Raw genomic sequence first — 26,806 nt, forward strand, 5'->3', positions numbered from 1 at the left:
TTCAGCGCAATAAACCTTCATGTGCACCTGGATGAACCTTGTCTTCCTTCAGTGTGTAACAACTTTGTGGAGGAGAGGGTGACATGTGATGTTTGAATCTGTGTCCTCTACTTTAATTCCTAATCATTCTCCTTTAACCCACAATTAAAATCCGTTCCACTAGAGTCGCATATCCATTTGCACCCTTAATCTCTCTAACATGCTGCACAACCTTACCAGCTTGATTTCTCTTCCTAGCCAAAGTCCTTTTCACCTTGCTTAAATCCGGTCTCACATGCAGCTCATTACAAGCCGTTTCCTTTGTCTTTGCTGTACATCTAGCAGTTCTCTTTACTTTCTTTATCTTCATGACTATCTCTCTTTTTGCCCCCTTGTATACTTTCCAGTATTTCCACATTCCACATCCAGATCTCTGTCCAGAGTATACACCAAACACCGCCTTGGCAGTTTCCCCCTGCACTGCAGCTGTACATGCAGGGCCATCTGGTATCTCTTCACTACCATCCAAAGCCTGTTGAATTTAAATACATATTTCACTATTTTTTAAATTTAATTAAAATAAATTGAATTTATCAATGGATTCATACATTTAGAAATATTTATTTGTAACTACTGTTTTTACTGTCCATTAATTTATCACAACATTAATTCCTTTAATAATAAAAAAATCATGTGTAAATGAAGGTACTAATGAATATTTAATTGCGCCATTAATTATTTATCAATGAAATTGTTTATTTCGATATGCGCAAGTGTCTCGGTCCTCCATACCTAGAGGGCGATATCTCAACAGCGCCAGGTTGACGAATCCCCAAAAAGTCTCGCCGAGTCAAGATGTCGCGATAACTGGTTGGAGTCGGATTCAAATTGTGGCGCTTTGACTGATCGCTAACAAGGTATATTTAATCCTTGTTTTTGTTGTTGTTTATCTATCTTATAGGCACTTCGTCAGTAGAAGAACTGCCCACAGTAGAGTTGTTGCTGCTAATTAAAAGAAAATATCGTTAGTTCGGAGTTTGTCATATTGAAATCTCCCCCCAAGGCTTAGATTGTGTGGCTGAATACGAGCAGGAGCTAGCTATCTTTACCTGACTTGTTGACATTTTTTGGCCGATACCGTACGCTTTTACTATCTGCTGTATTGGTTGCTTATTGTCCTCTTGGACATTTACTGTCACTATTAATCTTATTAACAGCGGGACGTTAGCTTCAGATTAATTGGAAATAAGGAAATTAAGGCCGTATAGCACTGTCTTACAAAATAAACGAGAACACGGTATAGACGTTAGCATAAACGGTTGCATTTATTTAAAGCCTCAGTGACCTATATAGCTTCTATAATTCTTTTCTCTCAGCCATTCCTTCATGCACAAGGCTATGTCCACAATAATTACCCCCTCAGCACGGAACAAGGCCTGTAGTCCTTTACTCCTTTATCTAAAGAGCAGCTCCTTTCACCAGGCTGGATAAAAGGAGGAGGAGGGGGGACTTTCCAAACCTGTTTATCCATCTGCTAATATATGCTATACTGGCACAGGACCCAGATGAGAAGCTGAATCATCGCTCTCGCTGGGAGAAAGACCTGGTGAATCTATGAAAACACTGCGCTAGATTTTATTTTTATTTCATTTTCTTTATCCTTTTTAATATTGCATAGAGCTACATTCATGCTACAGTGCCTCTGTGTTTAGGCCCTGAGGTGCAGTCTGAGCCGTGCCATATGAGGGGATTAGCTATGTACAGAGGGAGCGTATCAGACTGTTTCCCAGACAAACTACAGAAAACACACCCTTGTCTTTGAAATCACCTGGCATGGCGGGGGTCTTCCTTCTCATTCAGCACTCAGAGGCTGGTTAGCAATGGGCCTGCCTGGGGGGGAGTCCAGTCTGTGTCTTTTTTCTCCCATTACTGCTCTTTGTCTACACGGAGAGGGTGCTGAGTGACTTATAAGGAGAAGCTGCATGAGTTGGCATCACGCCTGCTGTTACACATGCACACGCACATGCGCAGAGCAGAGGTAAGTCTTAATCAGTAACACAGATGACCAGAAGGCAGGGGTGGAGGTCCATCAGTGACCATCTTCATCCGCCCACATTACCACAGCTGGAGTCTGTACATGCAGGGTTAACCTTGAACAGGAAACCTGGCAGTGTACAGTGTTTAGAAAAGTGCGTATTTCTCTTTTGTTCTGTGGTTTTGGTATTTTGGCTACATATTTTGTTTTTTGTACATATTTTTATAAATCTTTGTTTATTTACTTTGGGTTTTTTTAAAAATATATTTTATATATATGTTACATTTACATTTTCGTGCAGTTTTTTGTATCTGTTTTTGTATTTTGGTATCTTTACCTGTCTCATAAATTCAGGGCTACATCCTCTCTATAGACAAAGAGCTTATCTTGGAGCATTCAGCTTCTTCTTTAGTACTTTCATAGGTGGATGTAGGAAGTAACAATAATATGTGATGATAATCTGTGATACATGAAATAATCTTATAACAATAGTAATAATGGATCTGTTCCTGTCAGGAAAATGCTTGTGCAGAGGTTTCATTGTGCTTGACATTGTCCTTATTACCACCACAGCTCTGCCTCGCAGTGACAGTTTAGTTGCAGTTTTGAGGCTCATTTGTGTACCAGCATAAAGACTTTCCTCGCAGTGAGCTGTGATCTCAACTACTGAGCTGATGCATGCTATAGTTACAGCTGGATATTTTTTCTCTTTCGTAAAGTGTTTAAACATCGTTCATTATTAATTGTTTTACATATTTTGTCTTTGATAAACGTAAACAAAAACACTGCATGAATTAAAGTAATAGAAACAATTAAAATAGACTGTAATTAGTACTTTAACAATTTGATAGATGCCTTTTATTATATTTTTAACATCAGCATGTTGAAGGACTTGTTTAGAAGAGACTGCTAATTTATATGCTAAAATATGTTTTTCTGCTTGGTCAAGAATATGAAAACACTTTATTATCCTCCAATACATTTTCTAAATGCTTTTGTGATTGCAGTACCAAAATGAGCTGCATCAGGTACTTCCCTGTGTATCTGGAGAGGATCAGAAGTCCCAGGTATACTGGTATTGGGGGTTGCAGCTGTAGGGATGACTCTTTCTGAAACCTCCAGCTGACTGTTTCCTCTCAGCTGTAAAAAGCTGATGATTTACAAAACAGACACCACATCGTTTAAATAGATGAGATCATCATAAAATAAGAGATACTTTACTCTCCGAACATTGTTCCTAGTTTTCATTCATCCATTTAGTTTACTCTGGTCTTAATCAAGATCTTAAGAAGGGAGATTGTTAGAACTTAGAAATAGGAGGAGCAATTCAGACGTTAAGTTTTTAATACGTATCGTTGGGCAGAAGAAAGTGGCACACCTATTCGTCTTCAAAACAGGTTTGACTGACAGGTTAAAAGTTTACAAGACAAGATGCTGAAACGTTACTGTGTGTGTGTGTGTGTGTGTGTGTGTGTGTGTGTGTGTGTGTGTGTGTGTGTGTGTGTGTGAGTGAAAGTGAAAGAGAGCTTGAGAGAAGCTGAGCTTTATTCAAAGTGATTTGAAACAAACTGCAGCAATAAGGGCAAACTAGTTCACAGTTATGTTTACGTGAGCGTTATTTTGTATGCATTTGTACAGTTCAATAACTGTGAGGGTACATTGAGAGCATTTAGCTCTAGTAACAGGCATTTGTACCAGTGAGCATGAAAATGTAGGGGAAAGACCTAGTATGTAAGCACTGACTGGTACTGTACAGTATATGTATGTGTGTGTGTGTTTTTATGCTCGAGTGAATGAATAAACGAGTCAGTTTTAACAGTAGCAATTTAAACAGTAAAAGAGTAGCACTATATTTATAAAGAAGTACAAACAACAATTATTTGATGCTCAAATTAATTAATATCCAGTTTATTTCCAATTGGTTCCAAATTCATCTTGAATTCAATTCAATTCAATTTTATTGAATTCATATAGCAGCAAATCACACCATCAGTCACTTCAAGGCTGTATGTATTATTGTATGGTAGACCATACAATAATACATACAGAGAACCCAACAATCATATGACCCCCTATGAGCAAGCACTTTGGCGACAGTGGGGAGGAAAAACTCCCTTTTAACAGGAAGAAACCTCCGGCAGAACCAGGCTCAGGGAGGGGCGGCCATCTGCTGCGACCGGTTGGGGTGAAAGAAGGAAGACATTTGTTGTAGGTCTGATTGAAGGACTGATGTGATGGTAAGTTGACTGCTGCTCCGCTTTGAATATTGAGTGATTAGTGAATGGATTTTAAGCCCAATTGTGCCCAAGTTTAAGACCATATTCATTGGTTGTTTTTGTTGCTGTTATTACTTTGGGCTTTTGTTCACAAGAATTGCTAGCTTCCCTAGAGTTTTGGACACCCAGACAATCAGATGATTGCTGAGAAAGCACAAGGTTTTTATACCCCTGTGCTATTCATGTCGGTGCAGGGGCTCTCCCTGAGACGCCAGTATTGAAAAAGGGATGCTTCAGAGGAAGATGAGGAAGATGATATTTCAGAATCATCTTCAGAGGAAGATGATATTTCAACATCATCTTCAGAGGAAGATGAGGAAGATGATATTTCAACATCATTTTCAGAGGAAGGTGGGTTGGCTGAGGTGTTGACGTGTCCTTTTTGAGGAAATCCAACTGAGATTTGGAAACTGCAGTTGAATTTTTGCGATCCATGACTTTCCCAGCTTGAAGGCTGCTGAGAGAGCACAAGGTTTCCTCCCCCTGTGCTATTCATGTCAGTGCAGGGGGCTCTCCCTGAGAGGCCAGTGTTGAAAAAGGGATGCTTCAGAACCTCCGAGGGTGTTATGCGCTGACTTGCATCCAAGGCCAACATCTGTTTGATTAGCCTGACAAGTAATTGTTGGCCATTTTCAGGTCCTCGCCTAACCTTCAGTAGTTTTTCGAGGTCATCGAGACACTTAAGTTTTATATATCGAGTTTCCTTGGATTGATAATCTGTCTCGTATTGAAATAGTTCTTTGGTCTTAAATGTCCAGCGCTGTTTGTTGTAGTTATCTTTGATGAAATAGAGATCAGTGTACTCGCCAGACTCTAGAAGATGATCTGGTAGCTGACCCTGGGTTTCAGTTATGAATCTCAAAACATCATAATCGTCTTCCCCAGGATAGAGAGGCACCCCTGTAGCAAGCTCCACAGCTACCAGCCCCAGAGCCCACATGTCAATTGCTTCATCACATGGAATGCCAAGCATAACCTCGGGTGCACAATAACCAACCGTCCCCACACAGTGACCAGGAATCAGTGCAGAAGCGGGACGTGCGAGGCCAAAGTCTATAAGTTTGACTTTGACGGGAGACTCATGGCGATTCACAACCATTATGTTTCCAGATTTGAGGTCAGCATGCACTATTCCCACAGAACCCAGGTGGAACAGAGCATTTGCGAGCTGATGCAAAATTGGACTGAGTTCTCTTATTGGGAGACCCCGGTAATTCCGGTCCCTTATGTATTCCCACAGGCTTTGGTCGAGGAGTTCAAAATTTAAGCAAATACACTCTCCATCGAGGAAATAGCCGTTCCATTCTACAATGTTGCACCTGTCTGGATCCAAGCGTCGCAGCTGCTCCAGGATGAAAATTTCCAGTTTTGCCTGTTGCAGACTTTTAGGGTTGCTCTTGTTGACTTTTATAGCCACAGTTTGGTTGTTTTTTGTATTGCGACATTTGGTCACAACACCAAAGCCTCCTTTCCCAAGGAAAGCCTCTACCACGTGGTGATCTCCCAAAATGGTCCCTTCAGGTATTTCAAGATCATCTTCAGAGGAAGATGATATTTCAACATCATCTTCAGAGGAAGATGAGGAAGATGATATTTCAACATCATCTTCAGAGGAAGGTGGGTTGGCTGAGGTGTTGACGTGTCCTTTTTTAGGAAATCCAACTGAGATTTGGAAACTGCAGTTGAATTTTTGCGATCCATGACTTTCCCAGCTTGAAGGCTGCTGAGAGAGCACAAGGTTTCCTCCCCCTGTGCTATTCATGTCAGTGCAGGGGGCTCTCCCTGAGAGGCCAGTGTTGAAAAAGGGATGCTTCAGAACCTCCGAGGGTGTTATGCGCTGACTTGCATCCAAGGCCAACATCTGTTTGATTAGCCTGACAAGTAATTGTTGGCCATTTTCAGGTCCTCGCCTAACCTTCAGTAGTTTTTCGAGGTCATCGAGACACTTAAGTTTTATATATCGAGTTTCCTTGGATTGATAATCTGTCTCGTATTGAAATAGTTCTTTGGTCTTAAATGTCCAGCGCTGTTCGTTGTAGTTATCTTTGATGAAATAGAGATCAGTGTACACGCCAGACTCTAGAAGATGATCTGGTAGCTGACCCTGGGTTTCAGTTATGAATCTCAAAACATCATAATTGTCTTCCCCAGGATAGAGAGGCGCCCCTGTAGCAAGCTCCACAGCTACCAGCCCCAGAGCCCACATGTCAATTGCTTCATCACATGGAATGCCAAGCATAACCTCGGGTGCACAATAACCAACCGTCCCCACACGGTGACCAGGAATCAGTGCAGAAGCGGGACGTGCGAGGCCAAAGTCTATAAGTTTGACTTTGACGGGAGACTCATGGCGATTCACAACCATTATGTTTCCAGATTTGAGGTCAGCATGCACTATTCCCACAGAACCCAGGTGGAACAGAGCATTTGTGAGCTGATCCAAAATGGGACCGAGTTCTCTTATTGGGAGACCCCGATTTTTCCGGTCCCCTATGTAGTCCCACAGGCTTTGGTCAAGGAGTTCAAACTTTAAGCAAATACGCTCTCCATCGAGGAAATAGCCGTTCCATTCTACAATGTTGCACCTGTCTGGATCCAAGCGTCGCAGCTGCTCCAGGATGAAAATTTCCAGTTTTGCCTGTTGCAGACTTTTAGGGTTGCTCTTGTTGACTTTTATAGCCACAGTTTGGTTGTTTTTTGTATTGCGACATTTGGTTACAACACCAAAGCCTCCTTCCCCAAGGAAAGCCTCTACCACGTGGTGATCTCCCAAAATGGTCCCTTCAGGTATTTCAAGACCATCTTCAGAGGAAGATGATATTTCAACATCATCTTCAGAGGAAGATGAGGAAGATGATATTTCAACATCATTTTCAGAGGAAGGTGGGGTGGCTGAGGTGTTGACGTGTCCTTTTTTAGGAAATCCAACTGAGTTTTGGAAACTGCAGTTGAATTTTTGCGATCCATGACTTTCCCAGCTTGAAGGCTGCTGAGAGAGCACAAGGTTTCCTCCCCCTGTGCTACTCATGTCAGTGCAGGGGGCTCTCCCTGAGAGGCCAGTGTTGAAAAAGTGATGCTTCAGAACCTCCGAGGGTGTTATGCGCTGACTTGCATCCAAGGCCAACATCTGTTTGATTAGCCTGACAAGTAATTGTTGGCCATTTTCAGGTCCTCGCCTAACCTTCAGTAGTTTTTCGAGGTCATCGAGACACTTAAGTTTTATATATCGAGTTTCCTTGGATTGATAATCTGTCTCGTATTGAAATAGTTCTTTGGTCTTAAATGTCCAGCGCTGTTCGTTGTAGTTATCTTTGATGAAATAGAGATCAGTGTACTCGCCAGAATCTAGAAGATGATCTGGTAGCTGACCCTGGGTTTCAGTTATGAATCTCAAAACATCATAATCGTCTTCCCCAGGATAGAGAGGCACCCCTGTAGCAAGCTCCACAGCTACCAGCCCCAGAGCCCACATGTCAATTGCTTCATCACATGGAATGCCAAGCATAACCTCGGGTGCACAAAATCCAACCGTCCCCACACAGTGACCAGGAATCAGTGCAGAAGCGGGACGTGCGAGGCCAAAGTCTATAAGTTTGACTTTGACGGGAGACTCATGGCGATTCACAACCATTATGTTTCCAGATTTGAGGTCAGCATGCACTATTCCCACAGAACCCAGGTGGAACAGAGCATTTGCGAGCTGATGCAAAATTGGACTGAGTTCTCTTATTGGGAGACCCTGGTAATTCCGGTCCCTTATGTATTCCCACAGGCTTTGGTCGAGGAGTTCAAAATTTAAGCAAATACGCTCCCCATCGAGGAAATAGCCGTTCCATTCTACAATGTTGCACCTGTCTGGATCCAAGCGACGCAGCTGCTCCAGGATGAAAATTTCCAGTTTTGCCTGTTGCAGACTTTTAGGGTTGCTCTTGTTGACTTTAATAGCCACAGTTTGGTTGTTTTTTGTATTGCGACATTTGGTCACAACACCAAAGCCTCCTTTCCCAAGGAAAGCCTCTACCACGTGGTGATCTCCCAAAATGGTCCCTTCAGGTATTTCAAGATCATCTTCAGAGGAAGATGATATTTCAGAATCATCTTCAGAGGAAGATGATATTTCAGAGGAAGATGGGTTTGCTGAGGTGTTGACGTGTCCTTTTTTTGGAAATCCAACTGAGTTTTGGAAACTGCAGTTGAATTTTTGTGATTCACGACTTATTTCAAGCTCATCTGAGCCAAAGGATGGGTTGGCTGACATGGTGTAACGTGTCTGCTTGTTCTGTGAATTGGTGAGAAACAAAACTGAACTTGTTTTGGTTTCTGTCATAAAATGCTCTCAAAACTTCTCGAAAGGGTTTTCGTTGCTGTCAGGTCAATGTCCGTTAAGCTATAAAGTATAATAGGTGAGCGCTCCTATTTATGGGTTTTGGGATCAAAGCAAAGTTGCCACGTCAGAAAGGATCAAAGCAAAGTTACCGCATCACAAGGAACCAAAGCGTTCTAATATGTGCGCGCATGCGCACACGTGGTTGTTTGTGTAATGTTGTTCACACTCAGATTTTTAAAATGAGGAAACTGACAGTTACAAAACTTTTTGTTCGTTTATTTGTATTTCTTTCCTGCATACCATATCCAGCTTTTCTGTATAAAGTAATAAAGAATCTTGGATTTTAATATTTTAGTGCGTGGATTTCGGATTTAGTGCTTAAAACTTCGTGAAACTGTAACCGTATTTCATTCACCGTAAATAACTATCTGATTTTGAATAGTTTTGTTATCAGATACAGAAGTCTAAAACCAACATTTCTCTGCCTGGGCTGCCTTGTAGCTCTGCACGTTGTCTCTTCAATGTGTGACCCGCTCCCTCCCCGAACAGTCGGGGGTGAGCGCACTAACGTGTCCGGAGGTTGCCGTTTTAATGAGTGTTTGCTGGAAAACAAAAAATAAAAGGAGTCTGCAAGAAGGATTTGTACGTTTTCACAATGGGGGAGTTTGCGTAAGTCCTAGTAAATAATTTTCTGGAGTGTGTACGTTACACATGCTAATTTTTAAAATGGTAGCTGTTTTTATTATTTTGCTAGCTAGCAAACTCGTGGGATAAATGATTGAAATGTACTCAGATTGATGCAATACGGTGCCGCTATTATAACAGTTAGTTATTGCAGGGTAATTTCTGGAATATGCTGTGAATTTAACCAAGATTACACGGCAGTAGCAGTATTGCGAGTTACTTCCCCAAAGTGAACGCTTTAAACGTTAGCCCGGTGCTTAACTAGCCAACTTAAGGCTTTCTGATTGAAGGCTAAAAGCGGCGTAGTCACCGAATAAATAGAATATTGATTATATTTTTGTGTATTGCTGCAGTTTTTTCAAGTTTTAACTTGGTGCTTTTGGCAACCTTAGGGGGAAATAATGTTATGGACACAAAGAATATACACTTTTTTGTGTTACCGAAGTTCCCTCGTTTCATTCAAAATCTGTTTGTCGTTAAACTTAAACATAATTGCCTCAAACTCACATCAAGGCCTGTGGGACACTATCAGCCACTGAGACAGTAGACAAATGACTATTTCAAAGGGAGACGGACAATACATTATAATTGTATATAATAATATCACAGATGATTGATTAAATAGGTTTTTGAAAGATGCTTGTGCATTCTTCAAGTCTTATATGTTGAATTGAACCGAGTATGTCATCTGTTCAAAGCCCAGTCAGTGCTGTGTGTGTGTGTGTGTGTGTGTGTGTGTGTAGGTGCGTCTCCGTATCCTCCCCAGTTCAGAGCAGGAGATGCTGTATAACTACTATCCACTGATGGCTGGTTACCAAACACTACCACAGCTCAACATCAGCCTGCCACGTTGCCCCAACTTCGGTACTCAAGCCCTGAAACGCTTCCTGCCCCAGCGAATCTTCGTCAAGGTAACACACATAGAAACCCATAAACACCAAGGTAACCGTGGAGATGTTTTGCTTGTTGGGTTAAAGCATCGTTTCTTTCTCCACAGCCTCAGGGTCGACAGTTGGATGACTCCATTGCTGCAGCTTGAGGAGAAAATGAAAGTGTTTCTTGTAAATACAAAGAAAAAGCAGCATTGTGTGCTGCAGGTTGTTCTAGATGTATGATACCACAGAGATTGACATTATTGACACTATTTGCTTAGATCATCTGTTGACCAAACACCAGCAAGCATCGAGCACCAATGATCATTTAACAGCTAAGATCGTGTGTGAATCTGATGTGAGCTTTATGGACATTTGAGGAAAGTTTAATATATGAATAGGATGTGATGAAGATTTGATTAAACTGAAGTGATTGAAACCTGCTGTGTCTACAACCGTGAAAGTGTGAGACAATTGTACATACTTAAAAATGTCTGCATTATATCGATGAGGTTGAGGGTCATAATGTTCAGAAGTGGGAAAAGGCTTAGTTGGTACTGAAAGACGGTATAGAAAAGATAGACATCTGTCGCTATTGCCCATTTTCTTTTGGTTCATGGATTTTAAGCACTAGTAAAGTGATCAGGTAACAATAGGGCCCGAGACTGAGTCTGAGACACACGGGTACCAGCTCATTTTTGCTTCTTAGTTCTTAGACTAGTTTAGAAGAGACATATTTATAATTCAGTAAAAAAATTAAAATACTTTTAATTGGCCAATAAAGGAATTGCAGTTTTTTCCACATTAAGTTTAATAATTCACTGAAGCTTGTTGGCTGGTTCAAAAATGGCAGGTTGTTAACTCACCAAACACGAGCTGTACTGTCAGCACTCAGATTATAACCACGCTAAAGTAAAGTGACTCCACACTGCAGTCATTTACACATTTGCATAACGAGCTAAATTTCCCCACTTGATCCTGGAAGGTGATGAAAATCACATCTGAGCATCTGAGGCCTGTGAAGCAGAGTTTCAGGGTTAACTCTGGGGCTAACCCCGCGCTGCAAAGCTGGTTTAATACTTACTGATGTACATCGCCATGGGAACATGTTCCAGACTAAATATCAACAGGTATAAAATCACCGTCTCCTAATAAACTTCAAACGATTCTTTGAAGATCTCTGTGTGCGAATAGTAGCAGGAGCTCAAGTTTATTAATTGTCTGAAGCCTTTGTGTTTCCTGAATGAGCATCAGTAATAAATACAGATTCTTAGATGCAACTTTATTCCTTGCTGTTTTTTTTTTTTTTACCTTTTGGCCGTGAAATAATCGAACCCTTTAAAGCCAATTGTGTGTTTTTGTGAGTTTTTCAGACTTCTACATCATCAGTGTGACTTTATTTTAACCTCATAAATCATATAAAGTGCATGACACATTTTTAATGACTACATTGCAAAAATATGGCTTATGTAGTAAATGTGATACAAATTAAAACTCATATGCAGATTAAAAGTTGATATATATTTTTTATATATTGTCTAAAGGTTCAGCAAACACTCCATTATCAAAACATTAAAGAGTGATTTTATAGTTCAGGTTTTAAAGGGTTAAGAACAATTAAGTATTATAGGCATTAATGTGTAAATTGGATCAAATGCAGGTAGACTCAGCCCATATTTGATTTGTTTTTGTTCTTCTTTAGCTGATCTCAGACCAGTACACACTCGGGGCTGCAGCCGAAAAAATAAAAACTAAAGCCATCTTATGCACATTTGGAGATTATTTAATGGAACAGCAGATTCTAATCAGACTCCCCTGTGTCTTAACAAATGGACTTCCAGGGCAAAGTACACTGGATTTACAGAATTCCTGGACTTCCAGGAACAATTCTGAGATGTTCTCTGGGGTTTTCATATAATTCGAGAAACTTACATAGGTTAAAAAAAATATGGTGTTGTGTTTTAATTTCATGTGTGAAATGTGGTAAATATAAGAGATAAATGTAATAATGCTATGAAATAACATGCGTGTCTTAGAAACCGAATATCTTAAATAGAAACTGCAGCTATAATCTGTACACCTCATAAAATGTTTGGTAAAGATCCAGAACGCACACTGAAGCTGAAGTTCAGAGGATCGAGCAGATCATCTACCAGTTAGAAGGTTGGTGGTTCGAGCCCTACTCCACCAGTTATCTAAAACATTTTTGGGTGAGATACTGAATTGTTACTTTCAGCAGAGCACCAACGTGTGAATGTTGGACAGAAACCTCTAAAGGCTTTCCCCCCCAAAACTTATATAAAGCTCTTTGAGTGCTTGAGTATAAAAAGTGTAAAAGAACGGGTCCATTTGCCACTTTTCAGATTTTTCATAGAAAAAACTTAAAGATACAAAACTGAAATTGATTCTGTTTATATTTTTCAAAGACAATTTCTCTCTGAATCTTGTAATGACTACATTAAATGCTGTAAAAATGCATTTCCCAGCCGTCACAGAAGTGATTAAATTACTGCTGTTTTATTGGTAGATTTTTATAATTTCAATTTTTGTGTGTAGGTTCGTTTGTGGATGACAGCTCGGACTCTTCTGAGAGATGAGGAAACACCCACACAGGAGACTAGAAACATGCACTTTGTGGCACCCTGAGTATTTTGAGCATTAAGAACAAGTCTCAGATGTGTTCCTTATGTGTTCCTGCCCCCCCCCCCCCCCCCCCCCCCCCATCATCTTTTTTTGGCTATTTGTTGTGACAATAGTTTGCATCATAACACAGAGCGAAAAGCTCATTTGCTCCCACCTGATGTGATATTAGGGCGATATTTAGTTTTTCCAGTAGGTGGCAGTGGCGGCTCAGCCAAACGGGTAACTGGCAAAATAATCCCTCACAAAAGTAACGCAGGCCAGTTACAATGGAAGCCGTCAGTAACACTGAACTGTTTTGCTGTGTTTCAGCGCAATAAACCTTCATGTGCACCTGGATGAACCTTGTCTTCCTTCAGTGTGTAACAACTTTGTGGAGGAGAGGGTGACATGTGATGTTTGAATCTGTGTCCTCTACTTTAATTCCTAATCATTCTCCTTTAACCCACAATTAAAATCCGTTCCACTAGAGTCGCATATCCATTTGCACCCTTAATCTCTCTAACATGCTGCACAACCTTACCAGCTTGATTTCTCTTCCTAGCCAAAGTCCTTTTCACCTTGCTTAAATCCGGTCTCACATGCAGCTCATTACAAGCCGTTTCCTTTGTCTTTGCTGTACATCTAGCAGTTCTCTTTACTTTCTTTATCTTCATGACTATCTCTCTTTTTGCCCCCTTGTATACTTTCCAGTATTTCCACATTCCACATCCAGATCTCTGTCCAGAGTATACACCAAACACCGCCTTGGCAGTTTCCCCCTGCACTGCAGCTGTACATGCAGGGCCATCTGGTATCTCTTCACTACCATCCAAAGCCTGTTGAATTTAAATACATATTTCACTATTTTTTAAATTTAATTAAAATAAATTGAATTTATCAATGGATTCATACATTTAGAAATATTTATTTGTAACTACTGTTTTTACTGTCCATTAATTTATCACAACATTAATTCCTTTAATAATAAAAAAAATCATGTGTAAATGAAGGTACTAATGAATATTTAATTGCGCCATTAATTATTTATCAATGAAATTGTTTATTTCGATATGCGCAAGTGTCTCGGTCCTCCATACCTAGAGGGCGATATCTCAACAGCGCCAGGTTGACGAATCCCCAAAAAGTCTCGCCGAGTCAAGATGTCGCGATAACTGGTTGGAGTCGGATTCAAATTGTGGCGCTTTGACTGATCGCTAACAAGGTATATTTAATCCTTGTTTTTGTTGTTGTTTATCTATCTTATAGGCACTTCGTCAGTAGAAGAACTGCCCACAGTAGAGTTGTTGCTGCTAATTAAAAGAAAATATCGTTAGTTCGGAGTTTGTCATATTGAAATCTCCCCCCAAGGCTTAGATTGTGTGGCTGAATACGAGCAGGAGCTAGCTATCTTTACCTGACTTGTTGACATTTTTTGGCCGATACCGTACGCTTTTACTATCTGCTGTATTGGTTGCTTATTGTCCTCTTGGACATTTACTGTCACTATTAATCTTATTAACAGCGGGACGTTAGCTTCAGATTAATTGGAAATAAGGAAATTAAGGCCGTATAGCACTGTCTTACAAAATAAACGAGAACACGGTATAGACGTTAGCATAAACGGTTGCATTTATTTAAAGCCTCAGTGACCTATATAGCTTCTATAATTCTTTTCTCTCAGCCATTCCTTCATGCACAAGGCTATGTCCACAATAATTACCCCCTCAGCACGGAACAAGGCCTGTAGTCCTTTACTCCTTTATCTAAAGAGCAGCTCCTTTCACCAGGCTGGATAAAAGGAGGAGGAGGGGGGACTTTCCAAACCTGTTTATCCATCTGCTAATATATGCTATACTGGCACAGGACCCAGATGAGAAGCTGAATCATCGCTCTCGCTGGGAGAAAGACCTGGTGAATCTATGAAAACACTGCGCTAGATTTTATTTTTATTTCATTTTCTTTATCCTTTTTAATATTGCATAGAGCTACATTCATGCTACAGTGCCTCTGTGTTTAGGCCCTGAGGTGCAGTCTGAGCCGTGCCATATGAGGGGATTAGCTATGTACAGAGGGAGCGTATCAGACTGTTTCCCAGACAAACTACAGAAAACACACCCTTGTCTTTGAAATCACCTGGCATGGCGGGGGTCTTCCTTCTCATTCAGCACTCAGAGGCTGGTTAGCAATGGGCCTGCCTGGGGGGGAGTCCAGTCTGTGTCTTTTTTCTCCCATTACTGCTCTTTGTCTACACGGAGAGGGTGCTGAGTGACTTATAAGGAGAAGCTGCATGAGTTGGCATCACGCCTGCTGTTACACATGCACACGCACATGCGCAGAGCAGAGGTAAGTCTTAATCAGTAACACAGATGACCAGAAGGCAGGGGTGGAGGTCCATCAGTGACCATCTTCATCCGCCCACATTACCACAGCTGGAGTCTGTACATGCAGGGTTAACCTTGAACAGGAAACCTGGCAGTGTACAGTGTTTAGAAAAGTGCGTATTTCTCTTTTGTTCTGTGGTTTTGGTATTTTGGCTACATATTTTGTTTTTTGTACATATTTTTATAAATCTTTGTTTATTTACTTTGGGTTTTTTTAAAAATATATTTTATATATATGTTACATTTACATTTTCGTGCAGTTTTTTGTATCTGTTTTTGTATTTTGGTATCTTTACCTGTCTCATAAATTCAGGGCTACATCCTCTCTATAGACAAAGAGCTTATCTTGGAGCATTCAGCTTCTTCTTTAGTACTTTCATAGGTGGATGTAGGAAGTAACAATAATATGTGATGATAATCTGTGATACATGAAATAATCTTATAACAATAGTAATAATGGATCTGTTCCTGTCAGGAAAATGCTTGTGCAGAGGTTTCATTGTGCTTGACATTGTCCTTATTACCACCACAGCTCTGCCTCGCAGTGACAGTTTAGTTGCAGTTTTGAGGCTCATTTGTGTACCAGCATAAAGACTTTCCTCGCAGTGAGCTGTGATCTCAACTACTGAGCTGATGCATGCTATAGTTACAGCTGGATATTTTTTCTCTTTCGTAAAGTGTTTAAACATCGTTCATTATTAATTGTTTTACATATTTTGTCTTTGATAAACGTAAACAAAAACACTGCATGAATTAAAGTAATAGAAACAATTAAAATAGACTGTAATTAGTACTTTAACAATTTGATAGATGCCTTTTATTATATTTTTAACATCAGCATGTTGAAGGACTTGTTTAGAAGAGACTGCTAATTTATATGCTAAAATATGTTTTTCTGCTTGGTCAAGAATATGAAAACACTTTATTATCCTCCAATACATTTTCTAAATGCTTTTGTGATTGCAGTACCAAAATGAGCTGCATCAGGTACTTCCCTGTGTATCTGGAGAGGATCAGAAGTCCCAGGTATACTGGTATTGGGGGTTGCAGCTGTAGGGATGACTCTTTCTGAAACCTCCAGCTGACTGTTTCCTCTCAGCTGTAAAAAGCTGATGATTTACAAAACAGACACCACATCGTTTAAATAGATGAGACTCATAAAATAAGAGATACTTTACTCTCCGAACATTGTTCCTAGTTTTCATTCATCCATTTAGTTTACTCTGGTCTTAATCAAGATCTTAAGAAGGGAGATTGTTAGAACTTAGAAATAGGAGGAGCAATTCAGACGTTAAGTTTTTAATACGTATCGTTGGGCAGAAGAAAGTGGCACACCTATTCGTCTTCAAAACAGGTTTGACTGACAGGTTAAAAGTTTACAAGACAAGATGCTGAAACGTTACTGTGTGTGTGTGTGTGTGTGTGTGTGTGTGTGTGTGTGTGTGTGTGTGTGTGTGTGTGTGTGTGAAAGCGAAAGAGCTTGAGAGAAGCTGAGCTTTATTCAAAGTGATTTGAAACAAACTGCAGCAATAAGGGCAAACTAGTTCACAGTTATGTTTACGTGAGCGTTATTTTGTATGCATTTGTACAGTTCAATAACTGTGAGGGTACATTGAGAGCATTTAGCTCTAGTAACAGGCATTTGTACCAGTGAGCATGAAAATGTAGGGGAAAGACCTAGTATGTAAGCACTGACTGGTACTGTACAGTATATGTATGTGTGTGTGTCTGTGTGTGTTTTTATGCTCGAGTGAATGAATAAACGAGTCAGTTTTAACAGTAGCAATTTAAACAGTAAAAGAGTAGCACTATATTTATAAAGAAGTACAAACAACAATTATTTGATGCTCAAATTAATTAATATCCAGTTTATTTCCAATTGGTTCCAAATTCATCTTGAATTCAATTCAATTCAATTTTATTGAATTCATATAGCAGCAAATCACACCATCAGTCACTTCAAGGCTGTATGTATTATTGTATGGTAGACCATACAATAATACATACAGAGAACCCAACAATCATATGACCCCCTATGAGCAAGCACTTTGGCGACAGTGGGGAGGAAAAACTCCCTTTTAACAGGAAGAAACCTCCGGCAGAACCAGGCTCAGGGAGGGGCGGCCATCTGCTGCGACCGGTTGGGGTGAAAGAAGGAAGACATTTGTTGTAGGTCTGATTGAAGGACTGATGTGATGGTAAGTTGACTGCTGCTCCGCTTTGAATATTGAGTGATTAGTGAATGGATTTTAAGCCCAATTGTGCCCAAGTTTAAGACCATATTCATTGGTTGTTTTTGTTGCTGTTATTACTTTGGGCTTTTGTTCACAAGAATTGCTAGCTTCCCTAGAGTTTTGGACACCCAGACAATCAGATGATTGCTGAGAAAGCACAAGGTTTTTATACCCCTGTGCTATTCATGTCGGTGCAGGGGCTCTCCCTGAGACGCCAGTATTGAAAAAGGGATGCTTCAGAGGAAGATGAGGAAGATGATATTTCAGAATCATCTTCAGAGGAAGATGATATTTCAACATCATCTTCAGAGGAAGATGAGGAAGATGATATTTCAACATCATTTTCAGAGGAAGGTGGGTTGGCTGAGGTGTTGACGTGTCCTTTTTGAGGAAATCCAACTGAGATTTGGAAACTGCAGTTGAATTTTTGCGATCCATGACTTTCCCAGCTTGAAGGCTGCTGAGAGAGCACAAGGTTTCCTCCCCCTGTGCTATTCATGTCAGTGCAGGGGGCTCTCCCTGAGAGGCCAGTGTTGAAAAAGGGATGCTTCAGAACCTCCGAGGGTGTTATGCGCTGACTTGCATCCAAGGCCAACATCTGTTTGATTAGCCTGACAAGTAATTGTTGGCCATTTTCAGGTCCTCGCCTAACCTTCAGTAGTTTTTCGAGGTCATCGAGACACTTAAGTTTTATATATCGAGTTTCCTTGGATTGATAATCTGTCTCGTATTGAAATAGTTCTTTGGTCTTAAATGTCCAGCGCTGTTTGTTGTAGTTATCTTTGATGAAATAGAGATCAGTGTACTCGCCAGACTCTAGAAGATGATCTGGTAGCTGACCCTGGGTTTCAGTTATGAATCTCAAAACATCATAATCGTCTTCCCCAGGATAGAGAGGCACCCCTGTAGCAAGCTCCACAGCTACCAGCCCCAGAGCCCACATGTCAATTGCTTCATCACATGGAATGCCAAGCATAACCTCGGGTGCACAATAACCAACCGTCCCCACACAGTGACCAGGAATCAGTGCAGAAGCGGGACGTGCGAGGCCAAAGTCTATAAGTTTGACTTTGACGGGAGACTCATGGCGATTCACAACCATTATGTTTCCAGATTTGAGGTCAGCATGCACTATTCCCACAGAACCCAGGTGGAACAGAGCATTTGCGAGCTGATGCAAAATTGGACTGAGTTCTCTTATTGGGAGACCCCGGTAATTCCGGTCCCTTATGTATTCCCACAGGCTTTGGTCGAGGAGTTCAAAATTTAAGCAAATACACTCTCCATCGAGGAAATAGCCGTTCCATTCTACAATGTTGCACCTGTCTGGATCCAAGCGTCGCAGCTGCTCCAGGATGAAAATTTCCAGTTTTGCCTGTTGCAGACTTTTAGGGTTGCTCTTGTTGACTTTTATAGCCACAGTTTGGTTGTTTTTTGTATTGCGACATTTGGTCACAACACCAAAGCCTCCTTTCCCAAGGAAAGCCTCTACCACGTGGTGATCTCCCAAAATGGTCCCTTCAGGTATTTCAAGATCATCTTCAGAGGAAGATGATATTTCAGAATCATCTTCAGAGGAAGATGATATTTCAACATCATCTTCAGAGGAAGATGAGGAAGATGATATTTCAACATCATTTTCAGAGGAAGGTGGGGTGGCTGAGGTGTTGATGTGTCCTTTTTTAGGAAATCCAACTGAGTTTTGGAAACTGCAGTTGAATTTTTGCGATCCATGACTTTCCCAGCTTGAAGGCTGCTGAGAGAGCACAAGGTTTTCTCCCCCTGTGCTATTCATGTCAGTGCAGGGGGCTCTCCCTGAGAGGCCAGTGTTGAAAAGGGGATGCTTCAGAACCTCCGAGGGTGTTATGCGCTGACTTGCATCCAAGGCCAACATCTGTTTGATTAGCCTGACAAGTAATTGTTGGCCATTTTCAGGTCCTCGCCTAACCTTCAGTAGTTTTTCGAGGTCATCGAGACTCTTAAGTTTTATATATCGAGTTTCCTTGGATTGATAATCTGTCTCGTATTGAAATAGTTCTTTGGTCTTAAATGTCCAGCGCTGTTCGTTGTAGTTATCTTTGATGAAATAGAGATCAGTGTACTCGCCAGAATCTAGAAGATGATCTGGTAGCTGACCCTGGGTTTCAGTTATGAATCTCAAAACATCATAATCGTCTTCCCCAGGATAGAGAGGCGCCCCTGTAGCAAGCTCCACAGCTACCAGCCCCAGAGCCCACATGTCAATTGCTTCATCACATGGAATGCCAAGCATAACCTCGGGTGCACAATAACCAACCGTCCCCACACAGTGACCAGGAATCAGTGCAGAAGCGGGACGTGCGAGGCCAAAGTCTATAAGTTTGACTTTGACGGGAGACTCATGGCGATTCACAACCATTATGTTTCCAGATTTGAGGTCAGCATGCACTATTCCCACAGAACCCAGGTGGAACAGAGCATTTGTGAGCTGATGCAAAATTGGACTGAGTTCTCTTATTGGGAGACCCCGGTCATTCCGGTCCCCTATGTAGTCCCACAGGCTTTGGTCGAGGAGTTCAAAATTTAAGCAAATACGCTCCCCATCGAGGAAATAGCCGTTCCATTCTACAATGTTGCACCTGTCTGGATCCAAGCGACGCAGCTGCTCCAGGATGAAAATTTCCAGTTTTGCCTGTTGCAGACTTTTAGGGTTGCTCTTGTTGACTTTAATAGCCACAGTTTGGTTGTTTTTTGTATTGCGACATTTGGTCACAACACCAAAGCCTCCTTTCCCAAGGAAAGCCTCTACCACGTGGTGATCTCCCAAAATGGTCCCTTCAGGTATTTCAAGATCATCTTCAGAGGAAGATGATATTTCAGAATCATCTTCAGAGGATGATGATATTTCAGAGGAAGATGGGTTTGCTGAGGTGTTGACGTGTTCTGTTTTTGGAAATCCAACTGAGTTTTGGAAACTGCAGTTGAATTTTTGTGATTCACGACTTATTTCAAGCTCATCTGAGCCAAAGGATGGGTTGGCTGACATGGTGTAACGTGTCTGCTTGTTCTGTGAATTGGTGAGAAACAAAACTGAACTTGTTTTGGTTTCTGTCATAAAATGCTCTCAAAACTTCTCGAAAGGGTTTTCGTTGCTGTCAGGTCAATGTCCGTTAAGCTATAAAGTATAATAGGTGAGCGCTCCTATTTATGGGTTTTGGGATCAAAGCAAAGTTGCCACGTCAGAAAGGATCAAAGCAAAGTTACCGCATCACAAGGAACCAAAGCGTTCTAATATGTGCGCGCATGCGCACACCTGGTTGATTGTGTAATGTTGTTCACACTCAGAATTTTAAAATTAGGAAACTGACAGTTACAAAACTTTTTGTTCGTTTATTTGTATTTTTTTCCTGCATACCATATCCAGCTTTTCTGTATAAAGCAATAAAGAATCTTGGATTTTAATATTTTAGTGCGTGGATTTCGGATTTGGTGCTTAAAACTTCGTGAAACTGTAACCGTATTTCATTCACCATAAATAACTATCTGATTTTGAATAGTTTTGTTATCAGATACAGAAGTCTAAAACGAACATTTCTCTGCCTGGGCTGCCTTGTAGCTCTGCACGTTGTCTCTTCAATGTGTGACCCGCTCCCTCCCCGAACAGTCGGGGGTGAGCGCACTAAAGTGTCCGGAGGTTGCCGTTTTAATGAGTGTTTGCTGGAAAACAAAAAATAAAAGGAGTCTGCAAGAAGGATTTGTACGTTTTCACAATGGGGGAGTTTGCGTAAGTCCTAGTAAATAATTTTCTGGAGTTACACGTTACACATGCTAATTTTTAAAATTGTTTTTATTATTTTGCTAGCTAGCAAACTCGTGGGATAAATGATTGAAATGTACTCAGTGTGATGCAATACGGTGCCGCTATTATAACAGTTAGTTATTGCAGGGTAATTTATGGAATATGCTGTGAATTTAACCAAGATTACACGGCAGTAGCAGTATTGCGAGTTACTTCCCCAAAGTGAACGCTTTAAACGTTAGCCCGATGCTTAACTAGCCAACTTAAGGCTTTCTGATTGAAGGCTAAAAGCGGCGTAGTCACCGAATAAATAGAATATTGATTATATTTTTGTGTATTGCTGCAGTTTTTTCAAGTTTTAACTTGGTGCTTTTGGCAACATTAGGGGGAAATAATGGTAATATGGCTGATCCATATGGACACAAAGAATATAGACTTTTTTGTGGTACCGAAGTTCCCTCGTTTCATTCAAAATCTGTTTATCGTTAAACAACTTAAACATAATTGCCTCAAACTCACATCAAGGCCTGTGGGACACTATCAGCCACTGAGACAGTAGACAAATGACTATTTCAAAGGGAGACGGACAATACATTATAATTGTATATAATAATATCACAGATGATTGATTAAATAGGTTTTTGAAAGATGCTTGTGCATTCTTCAAGTCTTATATGTTGAATTGAACCGAGTATGTCATCTGTTCAAAGCCCAGTCAGTGCTGTTCTATGTGCCTGTCTTACTGTACATGATGTTATTATCACAAACACTTTAAAGGGGATAATTTAGGACTTCAGCAACACAGACTGCAATGTAGTTAAGTGTGTTACAGTTAGTTTTGAATGAATCAACTTAAAAAACAACACAAGCCAAGATCTGTCTCCTCCTATTTTTTGTGTCACATAAGAAAGAAGCATCGAGATCTGATGAGAAGACTTATTAATTTGGCCTTTGACATGGTCTTACTGAGGTGATGCGAAGTGAAATATGCATCCTTTTTTTGTGCTGGCCAAGTTTGAAAATGGACATTGAACGTGTTTACAAAGTGCTTGAAGTTGACCCTGAAAAAGGTTTATGAACCCAGAAAAAGTCACACGTGGAGTTAAAACCTCTTATAACAAGTTAATCATATTAAATTAATTAATTACCTTCATCGGTAAACATGTTTATGCAGTACATAGTAACAGTGTGGCTGAGTCCTCTGGTTCAAATCAGTTCCACTACATTTGGAGATGTAAGTCTTAACCTGTCACATGCATCGGGAAGGAAAATACAACCAACATTTAAATGTCTTAATTAGATTTATTTTAAGTGTCGTAATGAGCTGCTGAATGTGAAAGTTAGCAACTGTTGATTTTACTGGCCAACAGTTACAGTGTTAGCTAATTACTCTTTACTCTGAGTTGTTGAAACAAATCTTGTCTGTTGTCTGTTGTTGGTTAATCTGATTCCTGAGCGCTTGTGTTTGTGCTCAGCCAAAGACGTTGTTGTTTTTTTTTGTTTTTTTTTTTAATGTTGAAGCAGCTCTGCTCTCTATAGTATTTATTTGTTGGAGGAAATGCGTTTTGATCATCCGCATGTTTATTTCCAACATGATATTCTTAATCTTGGACTCTACTAGAGTAGCTTTGCACGATTCACAGTTAAAAAAAAAGCTTCTTTATCTTACACCAAGCCCCTCTTTTTCTCCTCTGCCTGAAAAACAAGGGTTTTGGCATTTTTTGCCTTTAAACTAACTTTACTCATATTGGTTAATATTAAAAAGACTTGCTATTAATGATCAAGGGTTTTTTAACATCATGGATTGGGTGTTCTTTTTTTTTTTTCATGCTTTTTCTGGGGTCTATGATGGATAATTTGGAATTAAAATTGCATAAATTAAGATCTGATTACATATTAATTCAAAAATGAGTCAGGTAGGTAGAAATACACCAGAATAGTGAAATTAATCTTGTATTTATCGTCTAATCTTGATCACTAGTTCAGCGCTCATAAATAATATATTTGGAAAACAAAAATATTTGTGCTTATTATTTTGTTTATTTATTACAGAGGAAAAAACATGACACTCTTCCTCGCCATTTCCATCCAACCATGTCCTTCAGGACTCATTTTAAGCTGCGTACAGAAGGATTCAATCAGTCTGCAGAACACACACATGCATCTGCTCCAGTGGCAATGAATGAAAACATCTGGCTGTGTGACTATGCATACTGAAATAGGGAAAAAAATAAGATGAATGAGTTCAGCGCTCTGAGCTGGATGTCTTTCTGAAACACAACTCTCCTGCCTCCTTCTCTCACCCAACCAATCACAGCAGATGGCCCCGCCCCTCTCTGAGCCTGGTTCGGCTGGAGGTTTCTTCCTGTTAAAAGGGAGTTTTTCCTTCCCACTGTCGCCAAAGTGCTGCTCATAGGGGGTCATATGATTGTTGGGTTTTTCTCTGTATCTATGAAGCGCCTTGAGGTGACTTTTGTTGTGATTTGGCGCTATATAAATAAAATTGAACTGAATTATGGTCTTCATGAGAAATGTCTTTACTTGCTCAAATTTGATCTTGTAAAAGTCGATCATAAAGCTTATGGAAACGTGTCAAATTTTATTGCGATCTAGATCAAACTCATTTTTGATATTTGTTTCTATGTGCTGTGTGTGTTATTTGTTATTCAGATGTGAAGTTTAAAAAAGTTTAGCGAAGTCTTCATTTAACAAATGTTATTTCTGGGGTTTTGTTTTGCTTGCTAATCGTCGATACTGTGACGCTGTGTCACTGCACAGATCCTCCGGGGAAAATGCTTTTTCACATTTTGACTGTTGTGATTTATTATTTCTACTTTTCCATCTTTCACATGTTTCATTATCCAACACACACATTATTCTCTCCCACTGTGCTCCTACTTTTTAATTCTTTGAAAAAAACATTTAATCTTCACAGTACTGCCAAAGTGCACCAACACATTGTGAAGTGCACAGAGAGTCTGGATTTCCATTTCTCATACAGTACCGAGCAAAAGTCTTGAACCACCCCCTCATTTTTTTTTTCGTATTTTGCCAGGTCGGTCTGTGTTAACGGTGTTATTAACTGCATTCTTCAACTAAAGAAGTGGGAACAAATTATGTGGGGTTTTGTTTTTTTGCAATAGGCTGCAAGTAAATGTGTAAAGATACAATTTAAAATTGGTTCTTTGTTAAGTTTTCTGGTCCTTTCCGTGATTTAGGTGTGTGTTTATGTTTGAATGTTTCAAAGATTAGTGTGAAGTGTCTTAACAGACAAAAACTGGTCAAATACAAGCCCTGGATTAAAAATCAGAAACACTTTAAAAAGCCTGGAGAGCTATTCCTTAATACCACTTTAAAGATTATAGGGAAGTCCGGATCCCTGGAAGCAAATAAAGAAATGAGGGATGGCTCAAGACTTTTGCACAGTGCCGTACATGTCATGTTCCCTGTTTTATAGCTCAACTCAAACTAACACGTTCTCACTAACTGCTTCTCATTTTCTCCACAGTAAACTTTGACCACTTCCAGATACTGTGGGCCATCGGGAAGGGGAGCTTTGGAAAGGTAATGTGGTCTCCATTTTTCATGCGACTTGTATATTCTTTGCCCTTAATTACCCACCACAGTCGTCACCTCTAAAGAATCAAAGCAAACTAAGCTAAATGTGCTGGGATTACACTTTAGTTCTCGTATGCTGCTTAACAGAGCCGTCCTTTTTTTTTTTTGCTCATTTAATAACAGTTATAAATGCAGCTTATGTAATTATTTCTATAAAGTCAGTTAGAGGAGAGCCAATTTATATTTCATCTCACTCAATCTATTGGGAATTTTGACCCCACGTCTCAATTGAATTACAGAGCAGCACAATTCTGCGGCTCTATTTGTCATCGCGCGGTTGGGCTGAATAGAGGCAGGAGGAGAACTTGGCGTGTGTGTGTGCACGCTGCATTTTGTGAAACCAAATTACCCACAGTTCTTTTCAACCTTGTCACAGGTGCCAATATCACCGTTTGTGGCCATTGTTGATAAAACAGTCATTTTGGATTAACTTGTGGGCCTTTTTTTTTTTTTTTTGCCTCCAAAGGCAAAGTGCCTGTGTTTATGTATTTATTTATTTATTTATTTTAAACTCCCAGCAGAGGGAAACTTCTCTGGTTGCAAAGGACCAGAGAAGTCTTTTGGAAACTGCCTTCAGCTCTCTTGCCCTGTGCACATTTTCCCGATGAGTTTATGGGCTCAGTCACTAGTTTCAGGTCATGATGAATAAAAGATGAAGTACATTTTGTAACTAAAGGTCATCATTAGAAAAGCCAGGAAGGACAGTTATTCAGGGTATGGCCAAGCTTCAGGCTTATAAGGGGACTTAACAGTGGATGACATCACGATGGCTACATCCATGTTTTATATAAAGTGTATGTTTCTTGTTTTTGTGATATATAACAAGATAGCAGATGGCAAACTGCAAGTTATATCATGTTGATGAATATGTATGAGATATTTCCACTCTTAATGGAGCACTCAGCTACACCTCAAACAGCTTCAGTAAACCTATAGTGGAGATGAGCCTTCTTTTTGTGCATCTTTGGTCTCCATTACCTTCTTTGATGCATGTAATCCTCGTTATGTGGTCCTTACATTTCCTCGCCTTCATACACGAACGGCTTCAAACGTCTGTTTTATATAAACTAGAGGAAAGCACAGACAGGCAAGTGTGTCTTTAGAATGTTTGTATTAGTTTATCATTGTGTATGTCAAGTGTTTCTTAGTTTAGTGCATTCAGCACAGATCCTCTTTGATTTTTTCCTCTCTCGTTTCTGAGAGGACAACCGGTGTTTCACTTTAATATGACAAATCCAGATTAAATGCATCCACAGCTTTTGTTTGTGTTTCTGTAAAATCTTGTGCTTTCATTTCTTTGTTAAATTTATTCTGTCATAGCAGGCCCATGGATATGGCTCATGACGAGAACTGAAAGATTAATTAGTTTGGCAGTCAACAATACTTTAATCTTTCTACATTAAATCACTATAGAACCACACTGATTTGCTTGTTTACAATTTCCTGTCACAAAGAGGCAGCGGCTGCTGTGTGTCAGCGCTTCAGAACATCTTAGAACCAACAGTTAGCTGGTCTGTACATTAGTAAAAGAGGGCATATATTAGGGTTGGCCGATATGTAAAAATATTCCAACTGAAAATCGTCAGTGGAATAATCAACAAGACCTTTTGATGGGCGAAGCAATGTAATCATGCACGGACTGATTCATGCATTTACAACACAGAAGAAGTCCAAACATGGACGAACTACTTGCAAAAAAAATTGCATATGCATGCATTGCATGCATTTGCTCGCAGATGAAAAAGGCTGCTGTTAAAACAGCGCTCCTATTATTATTTTTTTTCTGTTGACTGCTTCTATTAGCTCCATCATTATTAGCAAACTTACTCATGGGCAAAGAAATAAATAAATCGTCCTTGTAAAAACGATGGACGATAGGCTCAGCCTAATCTGCATTGTTATTTTCATCTTTGTTCATCAGATTTTTTAAAGGTTCGTCCACCAGAAACTTGATGTGACACACTTGATAAATATCAGTCACTTGCAGTCAATTCCATCTT

General features: G+C 40.1%; 3 protein-coding genes and 2 long non-coding RNA genes across 12 annotated transcripts in view; 2 read left to right on the plus strand and 3 right to left on the minus strand.

Annotated features, from left to right (window-relative positions):
- LOC148106032 (uncharacterized) lies at window positions 1–1,436 on the minus strand. The gene is made up of 3 exons (XR_015719628.1): window positions 1,089–1,436; window positions 772–984; window positions 1–511 (listed from the first exon to the last, which is right to left on the minus strand). It is a non-coding gene; the product is annotated as an uncharacterized LOC148106032 (long non-coding RNA).
- On the plus strand, window positions 813–10,612 carry LOC148106033 (trafficking protein particle complex subunit 11-like). 6 transcript variants are annotated; one of them, XR_015719623.1, is made up of 4 exons: window positions 831–896; window positions 3,022–3,081; window positions 10,045–10,212; window positions 10,299–10,612. XR_015719623.1 is itself a non-coding variant. In XM_087846036.1 (4 exons), exons 2-4 carry the CDS (start codon window positions 3,029–3,031, stop codon window positions 10,338–10,340), a joined length of 240 nt encoding a protein of 79 aa, XP_087702162.1. In that variant the 5' UTR covers window positions 831–896; window positions 3,022–3,028; the 3' UTR covers window positions 10,341–10,612. The 6 variants fall into 6 exon arrangements, 1 of the variants encoding a protein (XP_087702162.1); XM_087846036.1 differs by having other exon boundaries at window positions 10,068–10,212; XR_015719621.1 differs by lacking the exon at window positions 3,022–3,081 and having other exon boundaries at window positions 813–896; window positions 10,068–10,212.
- LOC148106034 (uncharacterized) lies at window positions 3,891–20,584 on the minus strand. Its single transcript, XM_087846057.1, has 2 exons — window positions 17,683–20,584; window positions 3,891–8,411 (listed from the first exon to the last, which is right to left on the minus strand). Exons 1-2 carry the CDS (start codon window positions 20,502–20,504, stop codon window positions 4,454–4,456), a joined length of 6,780 nt encoding a protein of 2,259 aa, XP_087702183.1. The 5' UTR covers window positions 20,505–20,584; the 3' UTR covers window positions 3,891–4,453.
- On the minus strand, window positions 13,121–14,252 carry LOC148106035 (uncharacterized). Its single transcript, XR_015719629.1, has 3 exons — window positions 14,210–14,252; window positions 13,893–14,105; window positions 13,121–13,631 (listed from the first exon to the last, which is right to left on the minus strand). It is a non-coding gene; the product is annotated as an uncharacterized LOC148106035 (long non-coding RNA).
- spdl1 (spindle apparatus coiled-coil protein 1) overlaps window positions 13,934–26,806 on the plus strand; it is a 21,701-nt gene continuing 8,828 nt past the window's right edge. The window contains exons 1-3 of one of the 3 annotated variants that reach the window (XM_087846022.1): window positions 13,966–14,017; window positions 16,143–16,202; window positions 24,697–24,752. The gene's annotated coding sequence lies outside the window, so the exon portion shown is untranslated. Of the gene's footprint in view, window positions 14,018–16,142; window positions 16,203–19,916; window positions 21,174–24,696; window positions 24,753–26,806 lie in introns of those variants that run through there. The other 2 variants (XM_087846016.1, XM_087846029.1) reach the window with 2 other exon arrangements.

This window comes from Neolamprologus brichardi, chromosome 2 (assembly GCF_056152115.1).
Source record: "Neolamprologus brichardi isolate AB-2024 chromosome 2, ASM5615211v1, whole genome shotgun sequence".
Taxonomy (NCBI): domain Eukaryota; kingdom Metazoa; phylum Chordata; class Actinopteri; order Cichliformes; family Cichlidae; genus Neolamprologus; species Neolamprologus brichardi.